This window comes from Canis lupus, chromosome 19 (assembly GCF_011100685.1).
Source record: "Canis lupus familiaris isolate Mischka breed German Shepherd chromosome 19, alternate assembly UU_Cfam_GSD_1.0, whole genome shotgun sequence".
Classification (NCBI taxonomy): Eukaryota; Metazoa; Chordata; class Mammalia; order Carnivora; family Canidae; genus Canis; species Canis lupus.
Genome location: NC_049240.1, coordinates 23,946,186 through 23,967,822, shown reverse-complemented (window position 1 = coordinate 23,967,822; position 21,637 = coordinate 23,946,186). Strand labels below are relative to the sequence as shown.

At 40.7% G+C, this 21,637-nt stretch overlaps 1 protein-coding gene across 7 annotated transcripts in view; it reads right to left on the bottom strand.

Moving 5' to 3' along the window:
• SAP130 (Sin3A associated protein 130) overlaps positions 1-21,309 on the bottom strand; it is an 83,203-nt gene extending 61,894 nt beyond the window's left edge. For 2 of the 7 annotated variants that reach the window (XM_038564814.1, XM_038564818.1), the window contains exons 1-7: positions 20,313-20,454; positions 19,382-19,499; positions 9,857-10,092; positions 8,975-9,133; positions 7,705-7,816; positions 6,521-6,645; positions 4,783-4,907 (exon numbers count right to left, since the gene is read on the bottom strand). In XM_038564814.1, the coding sequence (XP_038420742.1) occupies positions 4,783-4,907; positions 6,521-6,645; positions 7,705-7,816; positions 8,975-9,133; positions 9,857-10,092; positions 19,382-19,499; positions 20,313-20,384 (947 nt within the window). In that variant the 5' untranslated portion in view covers positions 20,385-20,454. Of the gene's footprint in view, positions 1-4,782; positions 4,908-6,520; positions 6,646-7,704; positions 7,817-8,974; positions 9,134-9,856; positions 10,093-19,381; positions 19,500-20,312; positions 20,455-21,153 lie in introns of those variants that run through there. The other 5 variants (XM_038564813.1, XM_038564816.1, XM_038564815.1 and 2 more) reach the window with 4 other exon arrangements.
• Between the last annotated feature and the right edge of the window lie 328 nt (positions 21,310-21,637).

Genomic DNA, 21,637 nt, shown 5'->3' with positions numbered 1-21,637 from the left:
GGCGTTCTTACTAGCCAAATCTGAGGCAACTGGGAAAAAAAGGATTTTCATTAAAATACACCTGAATCGATAATGGCAATTCTGCCCTGCCCTAAAAAGATCAGAGATTAAGCAGGGTCCGTCAGATAGAAAGTGCTCCCAAGTTTATTGTCTTAAGTATACTCTTTCTCATACTGATGAGATTTTCTTTGATGGCCTCAATTTAGAAACTTCACCAACACGAAAATATGGGATTAATTTATAATGAGTGAACTTGTGACTATCCTCCAGGGTTGAGCTGGATCTCAAGAAGTCAAAGAAGTTTTACTTCTTTAGAGCAAGGACAAAAGTACTGCAGGCAAAGACCGCCGGTTTGGGATTTTCTCTTACTCTCACAAACAGTAGCAAAACAAAAAGGAATGCAGTCTCCATCTTTGGCTACACTAAGAGATATCTGAAACCTCAAACCACAGAAGATGTAGCAGAATTGCCAAGCACAGTGACATCCAAAGAGGGACATAGAAACCAATGCAGATAGTTATCTCTGCAGCTATAATTTAAGGGGCAAAATCAAGTCAAGTATAATTCTCCAAAGTGAGGAACACACTGACACAGAAAACCAAAAGCTTTTGTTTGTAACATTAGGAACTGTCAGTGAAGCAGGACCTAGACACGGACTGGTTCCAATATCCAAGAATCAGTGATGTAGGGCTGAAGTAGGAACCACACATACAGATAAGCACCATGTGAAAAACAGATTGTGGTGAGGGGCACCTGGCTGGCTCAGTGGGTAGAGCACGTGACTCTTGATCTCAGGGTCATGAGTTTAAGCCTCACGTTAGGTACAGAGTTTCCTTTAAAAAACAATAAAAAACAAACCCAAACAAATAAAAATAATAAAAATCTAGCATGTGGTGAGACCCAGGAAAGTCGGAAATTGCCATCTAGGCAGTCTATCTTCACTGGAGGAGGAAAGTATAGTGGAAAAAAAAAAACCAAAAAAACACAAACACAGTATCCTAAGTCATTACGAAAATTTCCCCTAACTTGGTACACAGCCTAGCCTACAAGAACCAATTACAAATAGCTGATGCAGAGTAAGTTTAACTCCAATCAAAGATGAGTGCTCAGAAAGCAACCAGCACAAGATCTATTTTATGATGCTACAAGAAAAATGGTGGACAGAACAAGGGGAAGTTCACTAGAAACTCTTTCACTAAGCAGATGAAAATTGTACCATGAATGAGAAAAACTTAATGAGATAACTACTTCCATAAAATGAAAACACAAAGCAAAGATGTAAAAGCTTACAGGACATAATGACAAGACAACAGGAGACAAAATAAATAGGCACAGATCAAGAGAGAAACAAGAAAATATCCAGCTGGGTCAGGAATGAAGGCAAAACTAAAAGTAGAGCATGACAGACAATGCTGGAAATTCAGGAAGAAACAGAGAAGACTGTGAGAAAATTAAGCAGAATTAAAAAGGAAAAAGTTATTAAAGATTAGGTAAGGAAGTCATGCAAAAAAAAGAGAAATCCAACAAGCACATTGTGTACCCCCTTACTAAAATGGAACAAAATGAACATATAAAGATACAATTCATAAATATAGTTTCATGCTGCAGATTAAAAAGGTACACCATGTTTCAGAACAAAATGATACATAATGGTCACTACAAAACACATGCCAGGTCACTGAAATTCAAAAATAAAGAATCTTAGGCAATCAGGCAAAAATATCAAGATCTTTTTAGGGGTTAAAAAAAAATTAGGCTGGCCTTAGACTTAGCCAGTTCTAGAAGGTAGAGGAAAAACAGTAATAAAGTACCTACAGAAAGAATAGAGAAACCAAAAGGATTATTAGCTAAACTACTGCTTAAGTATAATGATACCCATGCAAAATGATTTTAAACATGTGAAAACTCAAAATACTGGTCCTGTAAGTCCTTCTTGAAGATAAGTAATGGAAAATATATTTCATTCAATCAAGCAATGAACAACAAAAAATGATCAAAAAACTGGCAGAAAAAAAAAACTGGCAGAAAGGATTACTCTAACACAAAGAGTAAGATCACTTAACTTTTGGGGGGAACTTTCCTTTGTCTATGCCTTGAACCAATTTAATTATCATTGGTTTATCTGGTCTTTGAGTCTGGTAGAATTCAATGAAACTGTCTGGGCCTGGTGCTTTTCAGGAGATAAGACTTTGAAATTTTCTTCCATTTCTCCAATGAAAATTGGTCTATTTAAACTTTTTGGCTCCAGAATTCAAAGGGAGCTAGATATTAGAAATTTATCATTGTTATAGATTTAAGTAGAAAAATCATCTGGTCATTAGGAATTTTGTCTGTTGAACTAATATATTTCTAACGCCCAGAGTAATGACTAGCACTACGTTAAAAATAGATTTGACAAAATTCAACATCCGTTTTTTATTAAAAACTGAATACACTGGAAAAGATACTTTGATCACATGGTTAAAAAAAAACTTGTTTCACTGTATATACATTCATAACTTTTGAGTTTTCTCATACCATCTAAATATATGGAGATAACAAAATTAAAACAAATACATCTTATGTTGGGCTGTTGTATCTCTTTGTACCTCAGGCAATATACAGTGTCCTCATCTCACTGAAAAGGAGACTAAAGATCAGGAAAGTTGAGAAATGTGCCTAACATCACACAACTAGTGAATGATAGAGCTAATATAGTTAAATATAAGTCCTAGGTACACTTCTGCAGTCAAAAATTACTTCCTTCAGAGTTCTCTTCCAGACCCTCTTCTTACTCTATTCATTCCCCCTCAGAGACTCAGATACCTCAAAACTTTAACTAGAGTCCACAGGCTGATGGACTTTCCAAACCCATTATCTCTGGCAACGGCATCTCTTCAACCACCTGCTGACCCTTGATGGATAAACTCAGTATCCCAAAAGTCAACATTCTTTCTAAAATTTATTTTCTTCCCTTACTTCCTTTTTATTTACTTGGTCAAGGAAAAAAACAGGCAGGCATCTATACTCCCTCTTCCTTACCACTTGGTCCTGCCTCCAGCTGGCAATTCAAACTTATGGATGGTCTCTAGTCTGACGGCGTTAGGCTCCATGCCTACTACACCCCTTTTGTTCAGTGAATCACTTGTTATTTTGCCAAATGCACCACATAACCAAATGCCTGAAGCAAGAAAGACCTTCTGGCAAGACTCACATCCCCCTGCACCTCCCAACTTTCGCAGCCTTACCACAGTATGGCTTGGGATCAGAAGGACAAACACCATTATGTCTTCATCCAATTTGGTCATTTCTAAGAAGTATCACAGATCACTCCTCATCAACCAGACTTTATCCCTGTATGGGTCTGTAGATCTCTTCCTTTTCAGACACCCAACCCTTCCAGTGCAGCCTCTGGACTTACATTTTACATTTAGCAAAATCCCCTACATCCTCAATTCTCTTCTCTAAATATATCCTTTACCTCCCTTTCCTAATGAATCTGGGTTCTCCTCTGAGAATACTCCTTCCCCCTCCAGCTCTCCCATCTGAGAGACATTTTTATCTCTCATAAACCTCTTCCCCATCTATACAGTCTTCCTAAAATTATCTCCTTCAGAACTCTTCCCTGGACTTCAAATTCATCTATTTACCAATCTCAGTGTCTCCACTAGGGCGCTCAGAAGTCAGTACAAGCTTCCAATGCCCAAAACCAGTCTCCTCCCACTGTTCCTCATCTCAAGTTACTGCAACTCCATCTTTCTAGCTACATAGGCCAACTAGCAGGGCCAGAATCCTGACTCTTCTTGTTCTTTCATTGCCCCTACATAATTCCTCTGAAATAAATCCTCAACCAACTTCAAAACTTTATTCTGAATCTAACCATGTCTTTCCATCTCCAGCAATGATCTCTTCTGGATTCCTGCATACCCTTTTAAACCATCTCTCCATTTCTAATTTTGCCTCTCCACAGCAGCCAGGCTGACCTAGCTAAAACTACAGATTATGACACAGCTACGCCCAAAACTCTACTTAAGCTTCCCATTGATTGCACCCCTGCAAAGTCTAAACCTACAGAGGGCTTCGTCAGCCCCTAAGTGATCTGAAGACCCTATTACCTCCTAAAATAATCTCTTGTTGCTCTCCATTCGCCCCTTGCTTCTTCTAATATATGGTAAACACACTCCTGTCTCAGGGCCTTTAAACGCTTATTGTTCCCACTGCTTAGAATGCTCTTATCCCACACAGCCACATGGCTCACTTCATTACATCTTTCACTTTTCTGCTCCAATCTATTGTTAACAACAGTCCTCCCAGATCACCTTACAGAAAACAGTAAGCCTATACTGCCAACCCTGTCACTCCAAATCTATCTAATTCTTCCCCAAAATAGTTTTCACCATCTAAAACTTTTTTTAGATTTATTTATTTATTTATTCATTCATGAGAGACACAGAAAGAGAGAAGCAGAGACATAGAGGGAGAAGCAGGCTCCTCACAGGAAGCCCGATGTGGGACTTGATCCCTGGACTCAGGATCACACCTTGAGCCAAAGGCAGATGCTCAACCACTGAGCCACCCAGGCATCCCAAAACTTTTATTTGTATGGCTCTAGCCCCTAAGAAAGGAAACTCTAAGAGGGCAGGAATTTCTGGTTGTTTACTGCTTTAACTCCAGCACCTAGAATACTACACATGGCTTATAAAAAGTACTCAATAAATATTTACTGAGCTAAATGAAAGGAAGGAAAGGAAAAGAATGGAAAAAGGGAAGAGGAGACCCTGATCTTCAAACCCCCAAATATACCTAAGTGCTGAATCAGTAGCATGTGCTGCGGTTGTAGTAATGACTGGAGACTGAGCTCTCGTGGCTGAGACAGTTGCTACCACAGCAGGTGGGATGGTATTAGAGGTGGTCACAGGTGGACGAGACTACCAAGAGAAGAGAAAAAAATACTTCATTTAAAACTAAAAGCAAAATAAAATACAGTAAGTCAAACACTTAAAGTATAATTTGAAACTTAAGCCTACAAACAACAATGTTTATGTCTGAATGAAAGTAAATTCTCAACATTCTGATTAAGGAATTCTCTTTTCATCCAACAAGCAGAATTACCATAAAATATCCTATTTTGGCTGGTTGCACTGTATAAATTCCTCCTTTCTAAAAAGGACTGGATGTAACATTTTGTCCTATTAATAGGAGTTGGGATCCAACCCTTCATTCTATGCCCACAGATTTGTTAGTTCTGGTAGAGACACTTTAACACACAACCCAGCACTTTCCACATGGGACTATCAGTCGCTGGATGGAAATGCTGGCTCTCAGGCACTCTAAGTTAGCAAACACACAAAAAACAGCATTTGCCTGTGGAAGATTCAGGGTGCCCAGATGCTCTCTGGCTGTTTTCACATGGATATACTTCTCTTACCTTCCCCTATACTATATCTGTGTGTAAAATATTCACCAGACAAATGAGTTTCACCCTGGGCTTCATCTACTTGCCCACCATTGGTTCTTTTAATCATGTGAGCCCTCCTGAATAGTCCCTTTTTCACGCTGATACAGTTGAATTTGCAAATGCTGCCCATTCTGGATCTGCCTCTCACTTCCAGACTTTTTTACCTTCCATGCCTACTGTTACAGTCTGTTGTCTCACAGGAGGATCATCATACTATCTTTAGTGAACTCCTTGTCCTGGTTCTTTCTCCCATCCTTTCTGTATACCATTTATACTCCAGGGGCTTAATGAATCTCCAAATGTGTTTTGTTAGCCAGCAAGGTCTCTTATTTTGTTTTAAATTGAAAACTCTAGGCTGGGCATGTACTACCCCATGTCCTACTCAGCAGCTTTCCTTATTGTCTTAGACCTAGCTGTTACCAGTCTGGCCCCCAAAGTATCTGAATTTTCATCTCCTATCTGTGATTCAGCTACATTAGTCTTTCAAGGATATTTCCCTAATTGTATGTTGCTGTGTTCAAAAAACTTGGTGGTTCTCTGCTGGGTACAAAATCAAATTCATACTCTGTATCTTAGAGCTCTGGATTTAGAGACATCACAATGTCACCTCATCATACACTACACCTCAGTAGTACTGAGGCCATAGATTTCCTTGAAAAAAAGGTTGAAAGACACACGGTCTTTTCCTTGAAAAGCATACACATGCATAAAAATGTGCACAAAATATGTAGAGGCTCATAAATCCTGATCTGAATGAAAACCTCTCAGTTTTGGCTCGCCTCTAGTAAACACTGTACATTCTGCCACCACAGTCTTCCTCACCACTGTTCAGTTTTGCTCCCTTTCACTGCCTCTCACTTCTCTGAATCCCTGTTACCACATCCATCCCAGAGAAAGCTTCCCTTACCACCACTCTTCTAAATCCCTATGGCTGATTACATCACACTGTATATAACTCAACCTTCTTGACATCTTGGATCAAAAGTCACTTAGGGTCAAAGGACTCTCCCATGCTCTAACAGAGTCAGGAATTCAGAGTAGGCACTTAATACTTGCTAGGTGACCACCCACAACCCAACATGCCTGGATTGGTTGGTGAATGATGTGCTGCACTGCTGGTTGAGCCGTAGCAGCATTTGGCAACTGGGAAGTCGGCCTCAGGACTGTGGTTACTTTAGAACTGGACATCACAGCAGCAGCAGCTGCACCTGGAAAAAATTTTTTTCATTAGTATGGCTTCTGGGCTCACAATTTACACAGGTCCAGTTATATGCTCTAGGGAAATAGTGTGAATAGTTTCTAGACCTCAGTATGTCAAGTAGTGTAGCTGAGGTGTTATATATATGCTTTCCTTCCCTTACATAGATAATGAGGAATATGTGCACTCAAGGGTTATGATTTGATAAAATTAATAACCTGTGCTGCTTCTTCAAGGACATTCTTAAACGAAACTGGATGCTGCTTTTTTTAACTGCAAGTATGTAGAAGCAAAGCACATTGAATAGCACAGTGTGGTGCCACTGCCTCCATTTAGGCCAAGGCTCCAGCACTGTAACCACTGGTGAGGGTCCACTGCCTTTGTATCGTCAGTGCGAAGTCAACATGGTACAACAGGCAAATGATGTCTCAGTATTTTCACAAAAGTAGTTTTGACCTAACACAGACACTCTTGTGAACTTCACTCTGAGAAAAACTGAATTATGTTATGACCAAGTAAACCTGGTTTTGTACTTATGAGCCTGATTTTCCCAAAGATGATTTTACAATCACCAATAGAAGGCTACAATTTCTGATCAAGTAGTTGAGAAAACTCATTCAGTTTAATATTTGACTACCTATTAGAACTTAATTGTAAGAATAAATTCATCTTACGGCTATGTTACTTGAGTAACTGTTATCAATAAACTTTAAGAATAATCCATGTTTGTATTTCTGACTAAGAAAGAAATTAATAATGAAGACCATTTTGGACTATCATAGCTTTGAGGAGTTCCTCATTATACAGGACAATCCTTAGACCATATTAAAATTTGAACTGCTTTAAGTTTACACATACCTTTAAGTTTACATACACACACAAACATACACGCACTTGTTGAAATACAACTATAATTCGCATACTAGACCATGCTCAAAATGTGTCTTATTTCTGTTGTCCTGTCACTTTAATAAGATGATTCTAGAAATATTTTTTGTTAATGGTAACAAAAATCTCTTACCAAACGTATATTTCACCATCACATTTTAACAATTTGTGCAGTCTTTACCTCGAGGTAAATGGGAAGCTCCGATGTGAAGAGGGGGACCAGGAGCATTGCTGCGGATAATAGACATCTGTACATTTGTGGTCATGATATGATGCAGGTTACTGGGATGCCCCTGCAAGAGACAGAACGTAATATTATTTTCATGTGCTTGGTTTTAGCCATTGATGCTTAGCCATTGCTTCTAGGTCAGCTGCCTCCAACTGTGGGTTGTTCCTTTTAGGCAGTGAGAATCCCAAGGGAAAGGATATACAACATATGCATGATGACCTATGCCAGCAGGCATGTAGTGACTGTGAGGGCCCTCCAACGCCTCAAGGCTAGCTGGCTAGCTTGTGTTAGGTCTCTAACAGATGGACACATATGACTGCCCACTTTGGGACACTCTCATCTTCAATATTAGTCTTTCACACTTGTTTTCTCTGCCTTGGCCAAAAGCTTATTTTTCCCTATTCTATTTCCTTTACATGCTACTGCATTCATCCATCCTTTATGCTATGCAGGACTTCTAAGTAAATGGCAATTAGCACCCAGCAGGTACTCCCCTATGAATTCTTCAGCTCCCTGCTTAGATGTCCCCTCTCACATGTTCCCAGGACTGACACCATTCCCAGGTGGGGGTTCCGGTACTTCTGGAAGTACTCAGCAGTATGACAAAAGGAAGAAAACATAGTATGTCTTCTTGGAATACCAACTTTTTCTTGAAAACTTGAAGGGAAAGGTTTTAGATTCAGGTTTTTTTACTCAGTAATTCAAAATATTAAAAAAAATCATATACATATTGTGGAGTAGGAGAATTTCAGGAAAAAATTAAAGTTAAATCATGAAACTACAAAATAAGTGTTCATGACTGACAAGATGCTTGACGGAACCTGCTAGGCGCCCAGGATACATATTCATTCTCCTCAGAGAAAATTCTAGAGAAGCACTACTGCCATGAGGCTATTCTTAATCCCACAAAACTGGACTCTGAGCACTCAAGGACACAGACTATCTTATCTAGATTTTTATCTCACACCAAAGGCAGTGCCTCACACACAGCAGATGCTTCATACATACTAGCCAAATGACAAACACCACTGTGCAGTGCATGTTAGTTTTACTCCCTGTAAACAGCCTTCTCTCTCAAACCTACTATCTCCCCCTTGCAGAGATCAGTGACCATTTAATTTTTTACTTAGTACAGTGCCCAATGTACTGCTGGCATTCAATAAATAATGATCAACAGTTTGGCATCTCTGTTTGAAAATCAGCAAATTAAGAGGAAAAAAACCTGTTGTCCACTGATTGTTGCCACAGGAATGGCTGAAGCTTGAGGGATGCTACTCTCCATGGTAACGGTAACCTGCCCTGGAACCTTGGGGGGAAGTGACAAGGTAGAAGGTGGAGCAGGAGCAATGGGACGGCTAGGCATGGTGGGCTTCGGGGGCGGCTGCAAACAGAAAACCACACGAAACATATCAATAGCTTTTTATGAGTGATGCATTCATTCTATAGTTAAAAGTACACAAATCAAACCTGGAGAACACCAGGAGAGATCTAGAAGCCTTATATATTTTATCTCTTAGCATCACAGCTTTTCCATTGAAGTACCGGCATTTCCATTTTACAGATGAGGAAACATACAAAGCAAGGCTATGTCACCTGCTCAAAGCCACACAGACCGTAAAAATTGGAACTGGGACCAAGACCCAGATCGTATGGCTCACAGCCCACATTCTTTCTTCTATACAATTCTGCATCCTAAGTTTGGGTGGAAGTAAATAAAACTCCCAGTAACTGAAACATAGCTACGAAGTAAAATACAAGGCAATATTTTCGGATACTCCCGTATTACCAAGTTTTAAAACAAAATTTTGGAGAAGAGTGCCACTCCAAGATAAAATCTGAGTTAGCATGCCCATAACTTGAATAAAATCAATGTCAAAATAATGGACACTAGAAAAGATCCTGTGATGCCAACTGCCCAGCGGCACAAGACTAGGCACTGCAGAATAGCAGAGCTCTAAGTGACAGAGAAGAGCTATACTGGTGGGTCAAAAAGAAAACACTAAGATCCTGGATATGGCCTAAGACTTTGTGAAAATTGTCAGGAAGATTATTAGCCAGTCTTTTTAGCTGTGGTTTAATGTGAAATTTAAAACCTCTCCATTACCTTCATAAGTCCCTCCGAAAAGGAGAGTGGCACTGCTGGCGTCAGATGTGCTGGTGGGGCTGTCACTGTGACAGGTGTGCCCGATGCAACAGCATGGTGTGTAGACAACATCTGCACCTGTGGATAGGGCCTTACCACAACAGGCTCTTGCTTCTCTTCTCGGGACTGTAGGGAGCTGCTGGAACCCATGTGCTCCCTGGCAGTGACTTCAGCCTCTCGACTAGATTCATCATTGACTAGTAAGGACAGAAAGGGAGAAATAGCATGTCATATGCTTCCAATATTAATTAATATTAATGAATTACACAGCACGTACAAGAGTGGCATTGGCATACAGGTAAATTTCAGGGTTGATAAAGTGGCTATTTCTTTGTGAGATTTTCTTAAGGAGAATTTGGGCATTAGGTTCCCCAACAGATATCAAACCCAAGAGCCACACCCATGGAACACAGGCCTTTTTTTGGATATTGTAGCTTTTCCACTCCTATGAACAAAGGGCCTGATAACTATCTAAAATGAACTCAAACAGTTGAAAGAGCAATAAAAAATATGACACTTTCATTTAAGACATTTATTTAAAAAGTTATAAGAACCTAACATTAGGGATGGTTGGGTGGCTGAGCGGTTGAGCATCTGCCTTTGGCTCAGGGCATGATCCTGGGGTCCAGGATCAAGTCCTGCACTGAGTTCCTTGCAGGGAGCCTGCTTCTCCCTCTGCCTATGTCTCTGGCTCTCATGAATAAATAAAATCTTTAAAAAAAAACACAAAAAACCCCCTAACATTAAAATGATAATTTAAATATAATTTATTTTATTTTTTATTTTTTATTTTTTAAAAAGATGTTATTTATTTATTCATGAGAGACACACAGAGAGGCAGACACAGGCAGAAGGAAAAGCAGGCTCCCCACAGAGAGCCCAATGTGGGACTCGATCATGCCCTGAGCCAAAGGCAGAAGCTCAACCACTGAGCCACCCAGGCATCCCCCTAAATACAATTTTTTAAAAGACTTTATTTATTTACTTGTGAGAGAGACGGCACAAGTATGCATGAGAGGGAGAAGCAGATTCCCCACCGAGTGTAAACTCCAGGACCCTGGGGTCATGACCTGAGCCAAAGTCAGACAGTTAACCAACTGAGCCACCTAGGTGCCTTTAAATATAATTCTTAAGTCCAAGAACATGTAGGTTTTCAAAACAAATGTCCTACAAAGCCAACATGGAAATATCCATCATTATTACAATGTACACAGCCTCTGACACTCAACAATTCCACTTACAGGAATATATCCTATAGATATATGGCATATGTGTAAAATGACTTGCGTACAAGATTATTTGTTTCACCATTTTTATTCCTGTAAAGGAAGTTTTAAAACCTACATGTCTATCAACAGGAGACTTGCTATCTATATAAATTATGTTATACTCCCATAACAGACCACCATGCAACTTATAAGAATAGAACAGGGAAGCTTTTTAGGTATCTCATGACAGTGAGCATTATGCAAAAATATCTAAGAATATATACATGAAAAAACCAAGGTACAAAATAGTGAAAAAGTAATGAAATACACACAAACATGTGTTTATTTTCTTATGTAGAAACATAACTCCCAAAGCATCTTGATTTTTTGATGGGAAAGAAAGTGGATTCTAACAGGGATAAGAGATACTTTTCACTGTACATTTTTCTTTTTAAGATTTTATTTACTTATTCATGAGAGACACAGAGAGAGAGAGCAAGAGAGGCAGAGACACATGCAGGGAGCCTGATGTGGGACTTGATCCCAGGACTCCAGGATCACGCCCTGGGGTGAAGGCAGGCACTAAACTGCTGAGCCACCCAGGGATCCCAACACTGTACACTTTCTTTGGGAATTCTGGACCATGAGAACATGTTACCTATTTAAAATCTAAGTTAAAAAATCAAGGACCTAATTTAATGAAACAGTTTGTGAAAGTATTATCTCATACTTGTCTATCATTTCCCCAAAATAATATTAACAATTTTCTAAACATAGAGATTATACTTACATAAAAAGTTCAAGAATCCATAAAACTGAAGAAAATAAACCTGCTCCTGAAGTCTATTCCCCAAAGGCACCAAGAGTTAGTTAGTATGTTGATAAAGCCTTCAGTTATTTCTCACCTCTTTAATTTTGGGTGGGTTTTATTTATATAGCTTTTCATTGAACTATAATTTTCATAAAGTGCACAAATGTTAATTGTACAGCTCAATGGACTTACACAAACTGAATATACCTAAGTAACCAACACCCAGCTTAAGATGCAAAACATTCCCCAGAAGCCTTCTGTTTTGCTGGATTCCAAGGGTACTCACTATCCTAACTCCTAGCACCACAGATAACTATTATTTATTTTTGAACTTTATATAAATAGACTCATAGCAACGTACCCTTTTGTATCTTGCTTCTTTCACTAATAGGTATGAGATCCATGTATGTCACTGCATGAGCTGCAGATTTTTCAATGTCAGTAACAGCAGGTCATTGTGGGAATCAATCACAAATTACCCATTTTACTATTGATAGGCATTACAATAGTTTTTAGTTTTTTGCTTTATGTGAATAGTAGTGCTAGTAATATTCCCATATAGTCTTTTGATGAACTATTTACCATTTCTATTGGATAAACACCCAGAACTGAAACTGCTGAGTAATACTGAATATACACCACATCATTAAAAAAAAATGCTAATTGAAATTCCATTGCATAGATATAATGTAGTTTTGTTTTGTTTTAAAGTATGCCCCCAAGCCCAGCGTGGAGCCTAGCTCGTAGCTTGAACTCATGACCGGAGATCAAGACCTGAGGTAAGATCAATAGACAGATGCTTAATCAATTAAGCCACCCACGTACCCCAACTATAGCTTTTTAAAGCATTATCACTGATGGGTTTTTAGGTTATTTCCAATTTTTTTGCTAGTATCAACAACTCTGGGATAAAAATCCATATGTACTTTGAGCTCTTGTTCAATGATTTCCTTAGGAACAAAATTTCTGAAAGTACATGTGCTGAATGAAAAGACTGACGTATATCTTACATTTTGTTATATACTGATTTTTCTCCCTAGTCATTCAGATTTTTTTTTTTAATTTTGATTTTTAAAACCACTTTATGGGTTACAGGTATTAAGAAGGGCATTTGTGAGGAGCACTAGTTGTTATATTTAAGTGATGAATCACTAAATTGTACACCTGAAACCAGTATTACCTGATATGTTAACTAACTAGAATTTAAAAAAAAAACTTGGAATCAAAACAAACAAATAAAACTACTTTACTGATACACAATTTACATACAATAAAATGGCTATTCTAAGAGTGGAGAGTTCAACAAGAGTATTTTTAACTTTCTTACCAACAACCTAAGAGCAGACTGGTTGGGTCAAACCAATTAATTAACCACTTCCAAAGTGTTCTATCATGTTATATTCCCATCAACCAGTGTATTAGTGTTCTAGCAGCTCTTCATCCTCACAATTCTTGATACACAGATATTCTAGTGGGTATATAGTGGGTCTCTCATTGTGGTTTTAATTAGAATTTCCATGATGACTAGTGATGTTGAAATTCTTTAATAGGATCACAGGCCATTCATATATACATATCTTCCTTTGTGAAGTGTGTTTGTCTTTTGTCCATTTTTTTAGTCCATCAGCTTTACTGAGGTACAAGTTACATAAAAATCCACTAACCCTTTATACACAATTACATAAAATTCATAAAAGTAAACAGTACTACGGGGCTCTTGTGTGGCTCAGTCAGTTAAGCACCTGACTCTTGATTTCAGTTCAGGTCATTGATCTAAGGGTCGTGAGATCATGCCCTGTATCAGACTCCATGCTGGGTATGGAGTCTCCTCTCCCTCTGACCCTACCTGCTCTCTAAAAAAAAACTATACAGAACTATAATCACAATACAGTACAATCATAATACAAAACATTTTCCATTATTCTCATTCATACCCCTTTGCAGGCAATTCCTTCCCTCCTCCCACCCTCCTATCCCTTAAAAACCATTCATCTGCTTTCTAAGACTATAGCTTTGTGTTTTCTGGAATTTCATACAAACAGAATCATACAATATGTGGTCCTTTGTTTTTTTAAAGATTTACTTATTTTTTATTTTATTTTTTTTTAATTTTTATTAATTTATGATAGTCACACACAGGAGAGTGGCAGAGACACAGGCAGAGGGAGAAGCAGGCTCCATGCACTGGGAGCCCGACGTGGGATTCGATCCCGGGTCTCCAGGATCGCGCCCCCAGGCCAAAGGCAGGCGCCAACCCGCTGCGCCACCCAGGGATCCCAAGATTTACTTATTTATCTGAGAGAGAGAGAGAGAGAGAAAATCCTAAGCAGATTCTTTGCTTAGCTCAAGGTGGGGCTTGATCCCAAGACCCTGAGACCACCATTTATGCTAGAACCAAGAGTTGGACGCTCAGCTAACTGAGCCACTCAAGCACCAGAGCACAATATGTGGTCCTTCATGTCTGTTTCCTTCTCTTAGTACAGTTGACTCTTGAACAATGTCGGTTTCAATTACATGGCTCCACTCATATGTGGATTTTTTTTGGATAAATACAGTACATTGCTATAAACTGTTTTTTTTATGCTTTTCTTAAATTCTTTTCTCTGGCTTATTATAAAAATATAGCATATAATACAGATAAAAATATAAATATGGATTGTTTATCAGTAAGGCTTCTATTCAACAGTAGGCTATTTATTAGTAGTTAAGTTTCTGGGGAGTCAAAGTTATACTCAAATTCCTGACTGCAAAGAGGGTCAGTGACCTCAACCCCCGGGTTATTCAAGGGTTAACTGTATTAATATTTCTGAGTTTCATCTATGTTGCTCTATATGCTAGCAGTTTCTTTTTAATGTTGAATTGTATTCCACTGTACATATAAACCAAACTTAAGTCACCAGCTAATAATCCCTGGGTTGTTTCCAGGAATTATTGAACACTGAAGTATGGGTCTTTGGACATATTTATCTTGGGTAAATATCTAGGAACAAGTTGCTGGGTTGTATGGTTAAGTTTATATTTAACTTTATAAGATACTGCCAAATCCTTTCCCAAAGTGTCTAGGTTATCTGGCATTCCCATCAACAATGTATGAATTCTACTTGCTCCACAAACACATCAAACTTGGTATTGTTGGTCTTTTAATTTTAGTCATTCTACTGGATGTGTACTATTTTGTGGTTTTAATTTGCATTGATCTGAAGACTAATATTACTAAGTATCTCATATGTGCTTACTGGACATTGATAGCATCTTTGGTGATGTGTCTATTCAAATATTTTGCCCATTAAAAAAAAAAAATCAGGGACGCCTGGGTGGCTCAGTGGTTAAACATCTGCCTTTGGCTCAGGGTATAATCCCAGAGTCCTGGGATCAAGTCCTGCATTGGGCTCCCTGTACGGAGCCTGCTTCTCCCTCTGCCTGTGTCTCTGCCTTTCCCTCCGTGTCTCTCATGAATAAATGAATGAAATCTTTAAAAAAAAAAAAAAAAAAAATCAGGTTGTCTTACATAGCAAAAGCTACTGAGTTATAAGAGTTCTTTGTATATTCAGGATATAAATCCTCTGCAGATATATTTATTGCAGCCATCTTCTCAATTTGTGGCTTGCCTTTTTATTTTGTTAATAGTGTCTTCTGAAGAGTAGATATTTTGAATTTTGATAATGTATAATATACCTGTTGCTCTTGTAATTAGTATTAATCAGTGTTTTTTGAAACCTAAAGAATTTTTGTTCACCCCAAAGTCATAAGCAATTACCATATTTTCTTTTAGAAACTTTAAGTTTTACATTTAGAGATACACTGTGACTTAATTCTTGTGTATGGCAAAAGTAAAGGTCAAGGTTCATTTTTTCCATATGGATACGGTTTTGTTGAAAAGACTATCATTTCCCTATTGAATTACCTATGTATTTTTGTCAAAAATCAAACGACCATTATGTGTGGGTCTATTCCTGGATCCTCCATTTTCAGTGGTCTGTATCTCTATCTTTATGCCAATATCATACTGTCTTGATTAGCATAGCTCTATAGCAAGTCTTGAAATAAGGTAGTAGAGTCCTCCAACTTTATTTTCTTTTTTAGGGGTCAAAATTACTTTGGCTATTGTTGGTCCTTCAATTTCCACATAAATATAAATTCAGACTGACAATTTTTACAAAAGAACAGGATAGGATTTTGATTAGAATTTTTTTCAATCTACAGATCCCGTTGGGTAGAACAAGTATATTAAAAATACTGAGTGTTTCAATAGATGAACATGACTGGGCACCTCATTTATCTAGGTTTTTCATTGTCCTCAGTCACATTTTTCAGTTTTCTAATCCCAAGTCCTATATAATACATTTTGTTAAATTTATCCTTGAGTGTTTTGTGGGGCTTTTTTTGGATGCTATTACAAATGATATTTAAAAATTTCACTGTTCATTGCTAGTACTAAAAATATAATTGGTTTTTATACGTTGAACTTTTTTCCTGCAACCTTTACTGATTTCACTTACTAGTTCTAACACCTTTTTAAATATATGATCTTTATATAAGATCATACTGTGAACCTTCCGTGTTGTCCAGATTTTCTTCTGATTAAATCTTTAAGGGAAACGGACAATTTCATAACTTTCCCCCAAATCTATCTGTCCGGGAAGACTGTGATTTTTGACAATTTCAGTACGATATAATGTACTGGCTATCTCCTGTTAAGCTCTTTTTAGAATCATTTAGGACCAAAAGAATCTTGAAAGAATAGTTAAGAAAACTTGCAATCCATACTTCTGAACTTTTTTTTTTTTTTAAGATTTTATGGATTTATTCATGAGACACACAGAGAAAGAGGCAAAGACATAGGCAGAGACATAAGCAGGACTCGATCCCAGGATCATGAACTGAGCTACAGGCGTAGCCAGTCAACCACTGAGCTACCCAAGTACCCCCATACTTCTGAACTTTGAACATATATTTAAAATCCTGATATGCTTCAGATCTCATATTAGTTCTTCTGATAAAAGCAATAGAAAATACAGAAAAATATTTAACTCCTTATGGAAAACTTGTTTTCTTTCTGAGAATCACTGAAGGAAAAAACATACACCCTATTTAAAAGTGTCAAATTATAGGCAATTTTGGTCTAAGTCAATGATATCCCTCTCAACAAAATCTGAGGGCAATTATTGCTCATTGACACCATTTTTAATAAGTAGCAAAATTCTCTGCAAATAAACATTCAAAAATATTCTTTTGAACTACTCTCCTTGGGGCAGCCCAAGTGGCTCAGTGCTTTAGCGCGGCCTTCAGCCCAGGGCCTGATCCTGGAGACCTGGGATCGAGTCCCCCATCGGGCTCCCTGCAAGGAGCCTGCTTCTCCCTCTGCCTGTCTCTGCCTCTCTCTCTCTCTCTCTCTCTGTCTCATGAATAAATAAAATCTTAAAAAAAATAAACTATTCTCCTTGAAATTATTCTATGAACTTATACCAAAGACAAAATATTGTCAAAAATATTTGTTAAGGAGCAAAGAAGTTTAAGTAGCTCTATAAGGACTTGCTGGCTACTACTTTGTACCCTACAATGTAGCAAGTATAGTACATACAAAGGTACACAAGGTTCTAGGTTCCAGAACATGGTTCCAGCCTTCATTCTAGGCGGTCCTATCCCTGACTCTTGTGGTCTAGTCAGCAAAGACCTCTTAAAGAATATGATATCTGAGACGAAACCTCAAGGAATGACAGGAATTTATAAAATAAGTGAGTGTAAGAAGGAAGGAGACTGTGGCAAAAGGAACAGAATATATAAAGTCTACAGGTCAAAAATATTGGGAACGTTTTCTCATTTATTTAGAAAATGACTAGTTACTATTAAGCAGGAGACATAAAGTAGCTTAAAATTACTTCAAGTCCTAAGAGAACTAAGATAAATTTGTTACAAAAACTAAGTTGGAGGAGGGATAATGAGGCTGAAGCACCAGACAAAGGTCCATAGCTCACATATAAGAGCCAGAGAGTGAGAGTGAGAGAGGGAGCAATAAAGATGATGCCTGTGTTCCTGGTTTGAACAATGAGCCCACAGTGGTACTTTACTTAGCAATGTCATCTTTTTATTTGATGTAGAGAGAAAAAAAAGACTACTTGATGGAGTACCTCAACTTCAGCCCTGTTAACTGGATTAGATAGTTTGTTGTAGGGGACTGTCCTGGCCATTTTGGATGTTTAGCAGCATCCTTGGCCTTTAAATATCAGATGCCAACAGCACCCCCTAGTTGTGACAACCAAAAACGTATCCACACATTGCCAAATACTCCCTGGACTGCAAAATCATCCCTGCTGAGGACCACTGATCTTTAGCATTCAAAGGGCATACAACTAAAAGCTAAATGTGTATATGTGTATATATTCAGTTGACCCTTGAACAATGAGGAGGTTAGGGGTGATGACCATACCTACAGTCGAAAATCTGCATATAACTTTTGACTTGCTAAGAGCTTAACTAATAACCTACTGCTGACTGGAAACCTTGCCTATAACACTCGATTAACATGTATTTTGTATATTATATATTATATTCTTATAATAACAGAGAAAATATTAAAATCATAAGAAAGGCAAAATACATTTGAAGTGCTGTATTACCTTTATTAGAAAATATCCACACGGACAGCCCGGGTGGCTCAGTGGTTTAGTGTTGCCCTCAGCCCAGGGTGTGATCCTGGAGACCCGGGATCGAGTCCCACGTCGGGTTCCCTGCATGAAGCCTGCTTCTCCCCCTGCCTGTCTCTCTGCCTCTCTCTCTCTCTGTGCCTCTCATAAATAAATAAATACAATCTTTAAAAAAAAAAAAGAAAATATCCACACATAATGGACTTGTACAGTTCAAACCTGTGTTTTTCAAGGGCTCATTGTACTTTTTTTTAAAACCTTCTTTCCTAGCTCATAGTCTCCTAAAAGGCAAGAATTATGCCTAACACACCTTTGGACTCCCTCATGGCACTATTACACCTCTTGGCCTTAAAGACCACATTAATGTAGTTCTTGTAGGCATGCTTTGTTCTAAGTTTCACATATACTCCAGTACATGTGAAAGGATTAAAAAAGAATTTTTATTTTTTAATTTATTTTATTAAAAAAAAAAGAATTTTTAAAAACCTTGTTTGTTTATTCATTTTTAAGGCAGGGGGTGGGGCAGGGGAGAGAGAGGGAGAATCTTAAGTAGGCTTGATGCCCAGCACAGAGACTGAGGTGGGGCTCAATCTCACAACCCTGAGATCATGACTTTAGCTGAAATCAAGAGTCAGATGGTTAAACAACTGAGCCGCCCAGGCGCCTCCAAAAACCTCGTTTAAACTAGAATTGTAATATATCCTTTCTTCAAATTCAATAACCTAGTATTTCCTAAAACCCCACAAGGCATTTGCTAATTTTTAAATTTAAAAACCTGCAATATTCTTAAAGAAGCAATATAGAGGAATATCACATATCTCACCTGTGGCAGCTGGGTTTATCAATCCTGCAGAACCACTGTTTGCAATCTGTGAAGGAGCCTGGCTTAGCCCAGTGGAAGGGGTTCCTAATCGAGGAAACTGTTGAGAACTCATTTCCACCTGCAGTGCATACAGTCATATGGTTATTACTAAATTCTCACACTAGAATCAATGATGAGAAATTAAAGCATCTCCAATACCTATGCTGTCCCTCAGAAAAGCAAATGCAGCATCATTCACCTACAGCAATTACTTGTGATCAACATATGTAGCAGAAATGGTCTAAATTCTGTAAGTGTTTAAGGGACACGGGTTCGAGTGATAGTAAAATCATCTGTGTGGTGTTGAGGGAACTATGACACTCCGTAAATACTTACGGATTGCCACTCTAAAAAATCAACACTGAATCCTGTACGACAGCTATATGACAGGTATTAGCACAACACGCTGTGTATCCCATACACAGATTTACGGAGAACGGCATGTTCCTTTGGAATACTGAAGCTCACACCAAGGCGAACACCACTGTCAGCAGTACGTCAAAGGAGATACCCGAGGGGAGATGCCCTGTTCTAAGAAATCAGAAATCTTACTTGCCTCAAGACCTAATCCAAAAGGAACTCTGAAATGCTTTTCCGCACAGGCCTCCCTTTACAGATTTCCTCCCTTCTCTCACAGACCCCCTGCCCCCACCGAGCCGGAGGGACCAGAGACCTTCGCCACTTTCTCTAAAGGCGACCCCCACTTCTTCCTCAGCAGCCACGCTCTCCGACATTCCCAATTCGCACACAACCCCACCCCCACCCCGAAGCCCACCGCTGAGATCGCAGAACACGGGTTTGCAGAGACACCCCGGGTGTCAGAGACTCTGTCCTGGCGAGGGGGGAGGACGGCGTTCTGGGGAGCCCCAGCACAAGCGGCGTGCCTCTTTACCTGCAGCCACCGCCCGCCGCCCGCACCTCCCGCTTCCATCTCGCCGGGCTGGGGATGCCGCGGGGGGCCCATCTTGGTAACAGAGCTGGACCCCCGGTTCGCGGAGAGGGCTCCTGCCCAAGCGCGCCTTGGGCCCGCCGCTGTCCAGCCCCGCCGGCCCCGCGCACCCCCGCCACCCCGCCACGGCTGGGATCCAGCCTTCTTCCCCCGAGCCTGCCCCTACCTCCCCCGCCCGCCCATTGGCCCCACACCGGGCGCGTCACTCGTGGGACCGCACCAATCCGCGGAGGCCTGCGCGCTCTGATCCCGCCCCTCCCTCCCGCCGACTCCCAGCCAATCACGCGCGAGCCTCGCCGGGGCAGCCCGAACCCCTCGAGGCCGAGCCAATGGCAGAGGAAGACCAGCGCTCCCGGAGAGGGGGGCGGGGAAGCAGGAGGCCCCGCCTCGGCCGGGGTCTGAAAGCGGCGGGCGCAGGGCCCGGATGTGGAGAGTCACTTTAAACTGCTCCAGGAGCCAAACTCCCTGGGCCGCCCGCCCGCCGGCGCTTCCCCGACCGCTCCACTTACCCGCCAGGGCCCACGCCCGCCACGCCCCCAAGCCCGAAACAGCCCACCCCTCCCGGAGCCTCTCCCTTCCGCGCCGCAGGACACCAGGCTCCTGCCGCCGGCCCAACCGCCGTGCTCAGCTCGTGAAAGAGCCTCGGTCTGAGCTGCAGGAGCCGAAGCACCGCTGCCCTTCCCCAGGGACGCACAGAGGGACGGACGCTGCAGCCCGGCTCGGCCGCCCCGCCCCCTCGTCTCCTCCCCTCTCCTCCCCTCCCGGGCGCCCGTCCCGCCATTACCTGGGTGCTGCGCCGAGGGGCCGTCGCGCCACCTCGAGCTCGCTCCCGTGCGCTCTCCGCCTGTGGGGCCGACGTCCTCGGGCTCCGGACCAGCCGCCGCAGCCGGGGCGCTAGCACTCTGTCCCCCACCCCTCAGCCCAGCGCCGCTGCTTCCGCCGCCGTAACGAGCCTCTCACCTATTGGCTGGGTCAGGCCCCGCCCCCCTCTGGGGAAGCCAGTCACCGCTCAGTGTGAGCGGGAGATCGGACGGGCCTGCCCATTGGGCCCGCGGGGGCCTCTGGGAAATGTAGTCTCTGGGGCCAGGAGGGCGGGCCTGGGCGGGATCTGCAGGCGACCCGGCCGGTGCAACACACCCCTTTGCTGCTTGGAGTGGGTTTTCTGCCTTTTTTCTTTGCCTAGTAAAGAGGTAGCGGATCCCACCCTTTTCCTCCACTGATGGCACTAGATTTCATTTTCCCAAGGGAGGTGCGGCACGGGAAAAGGG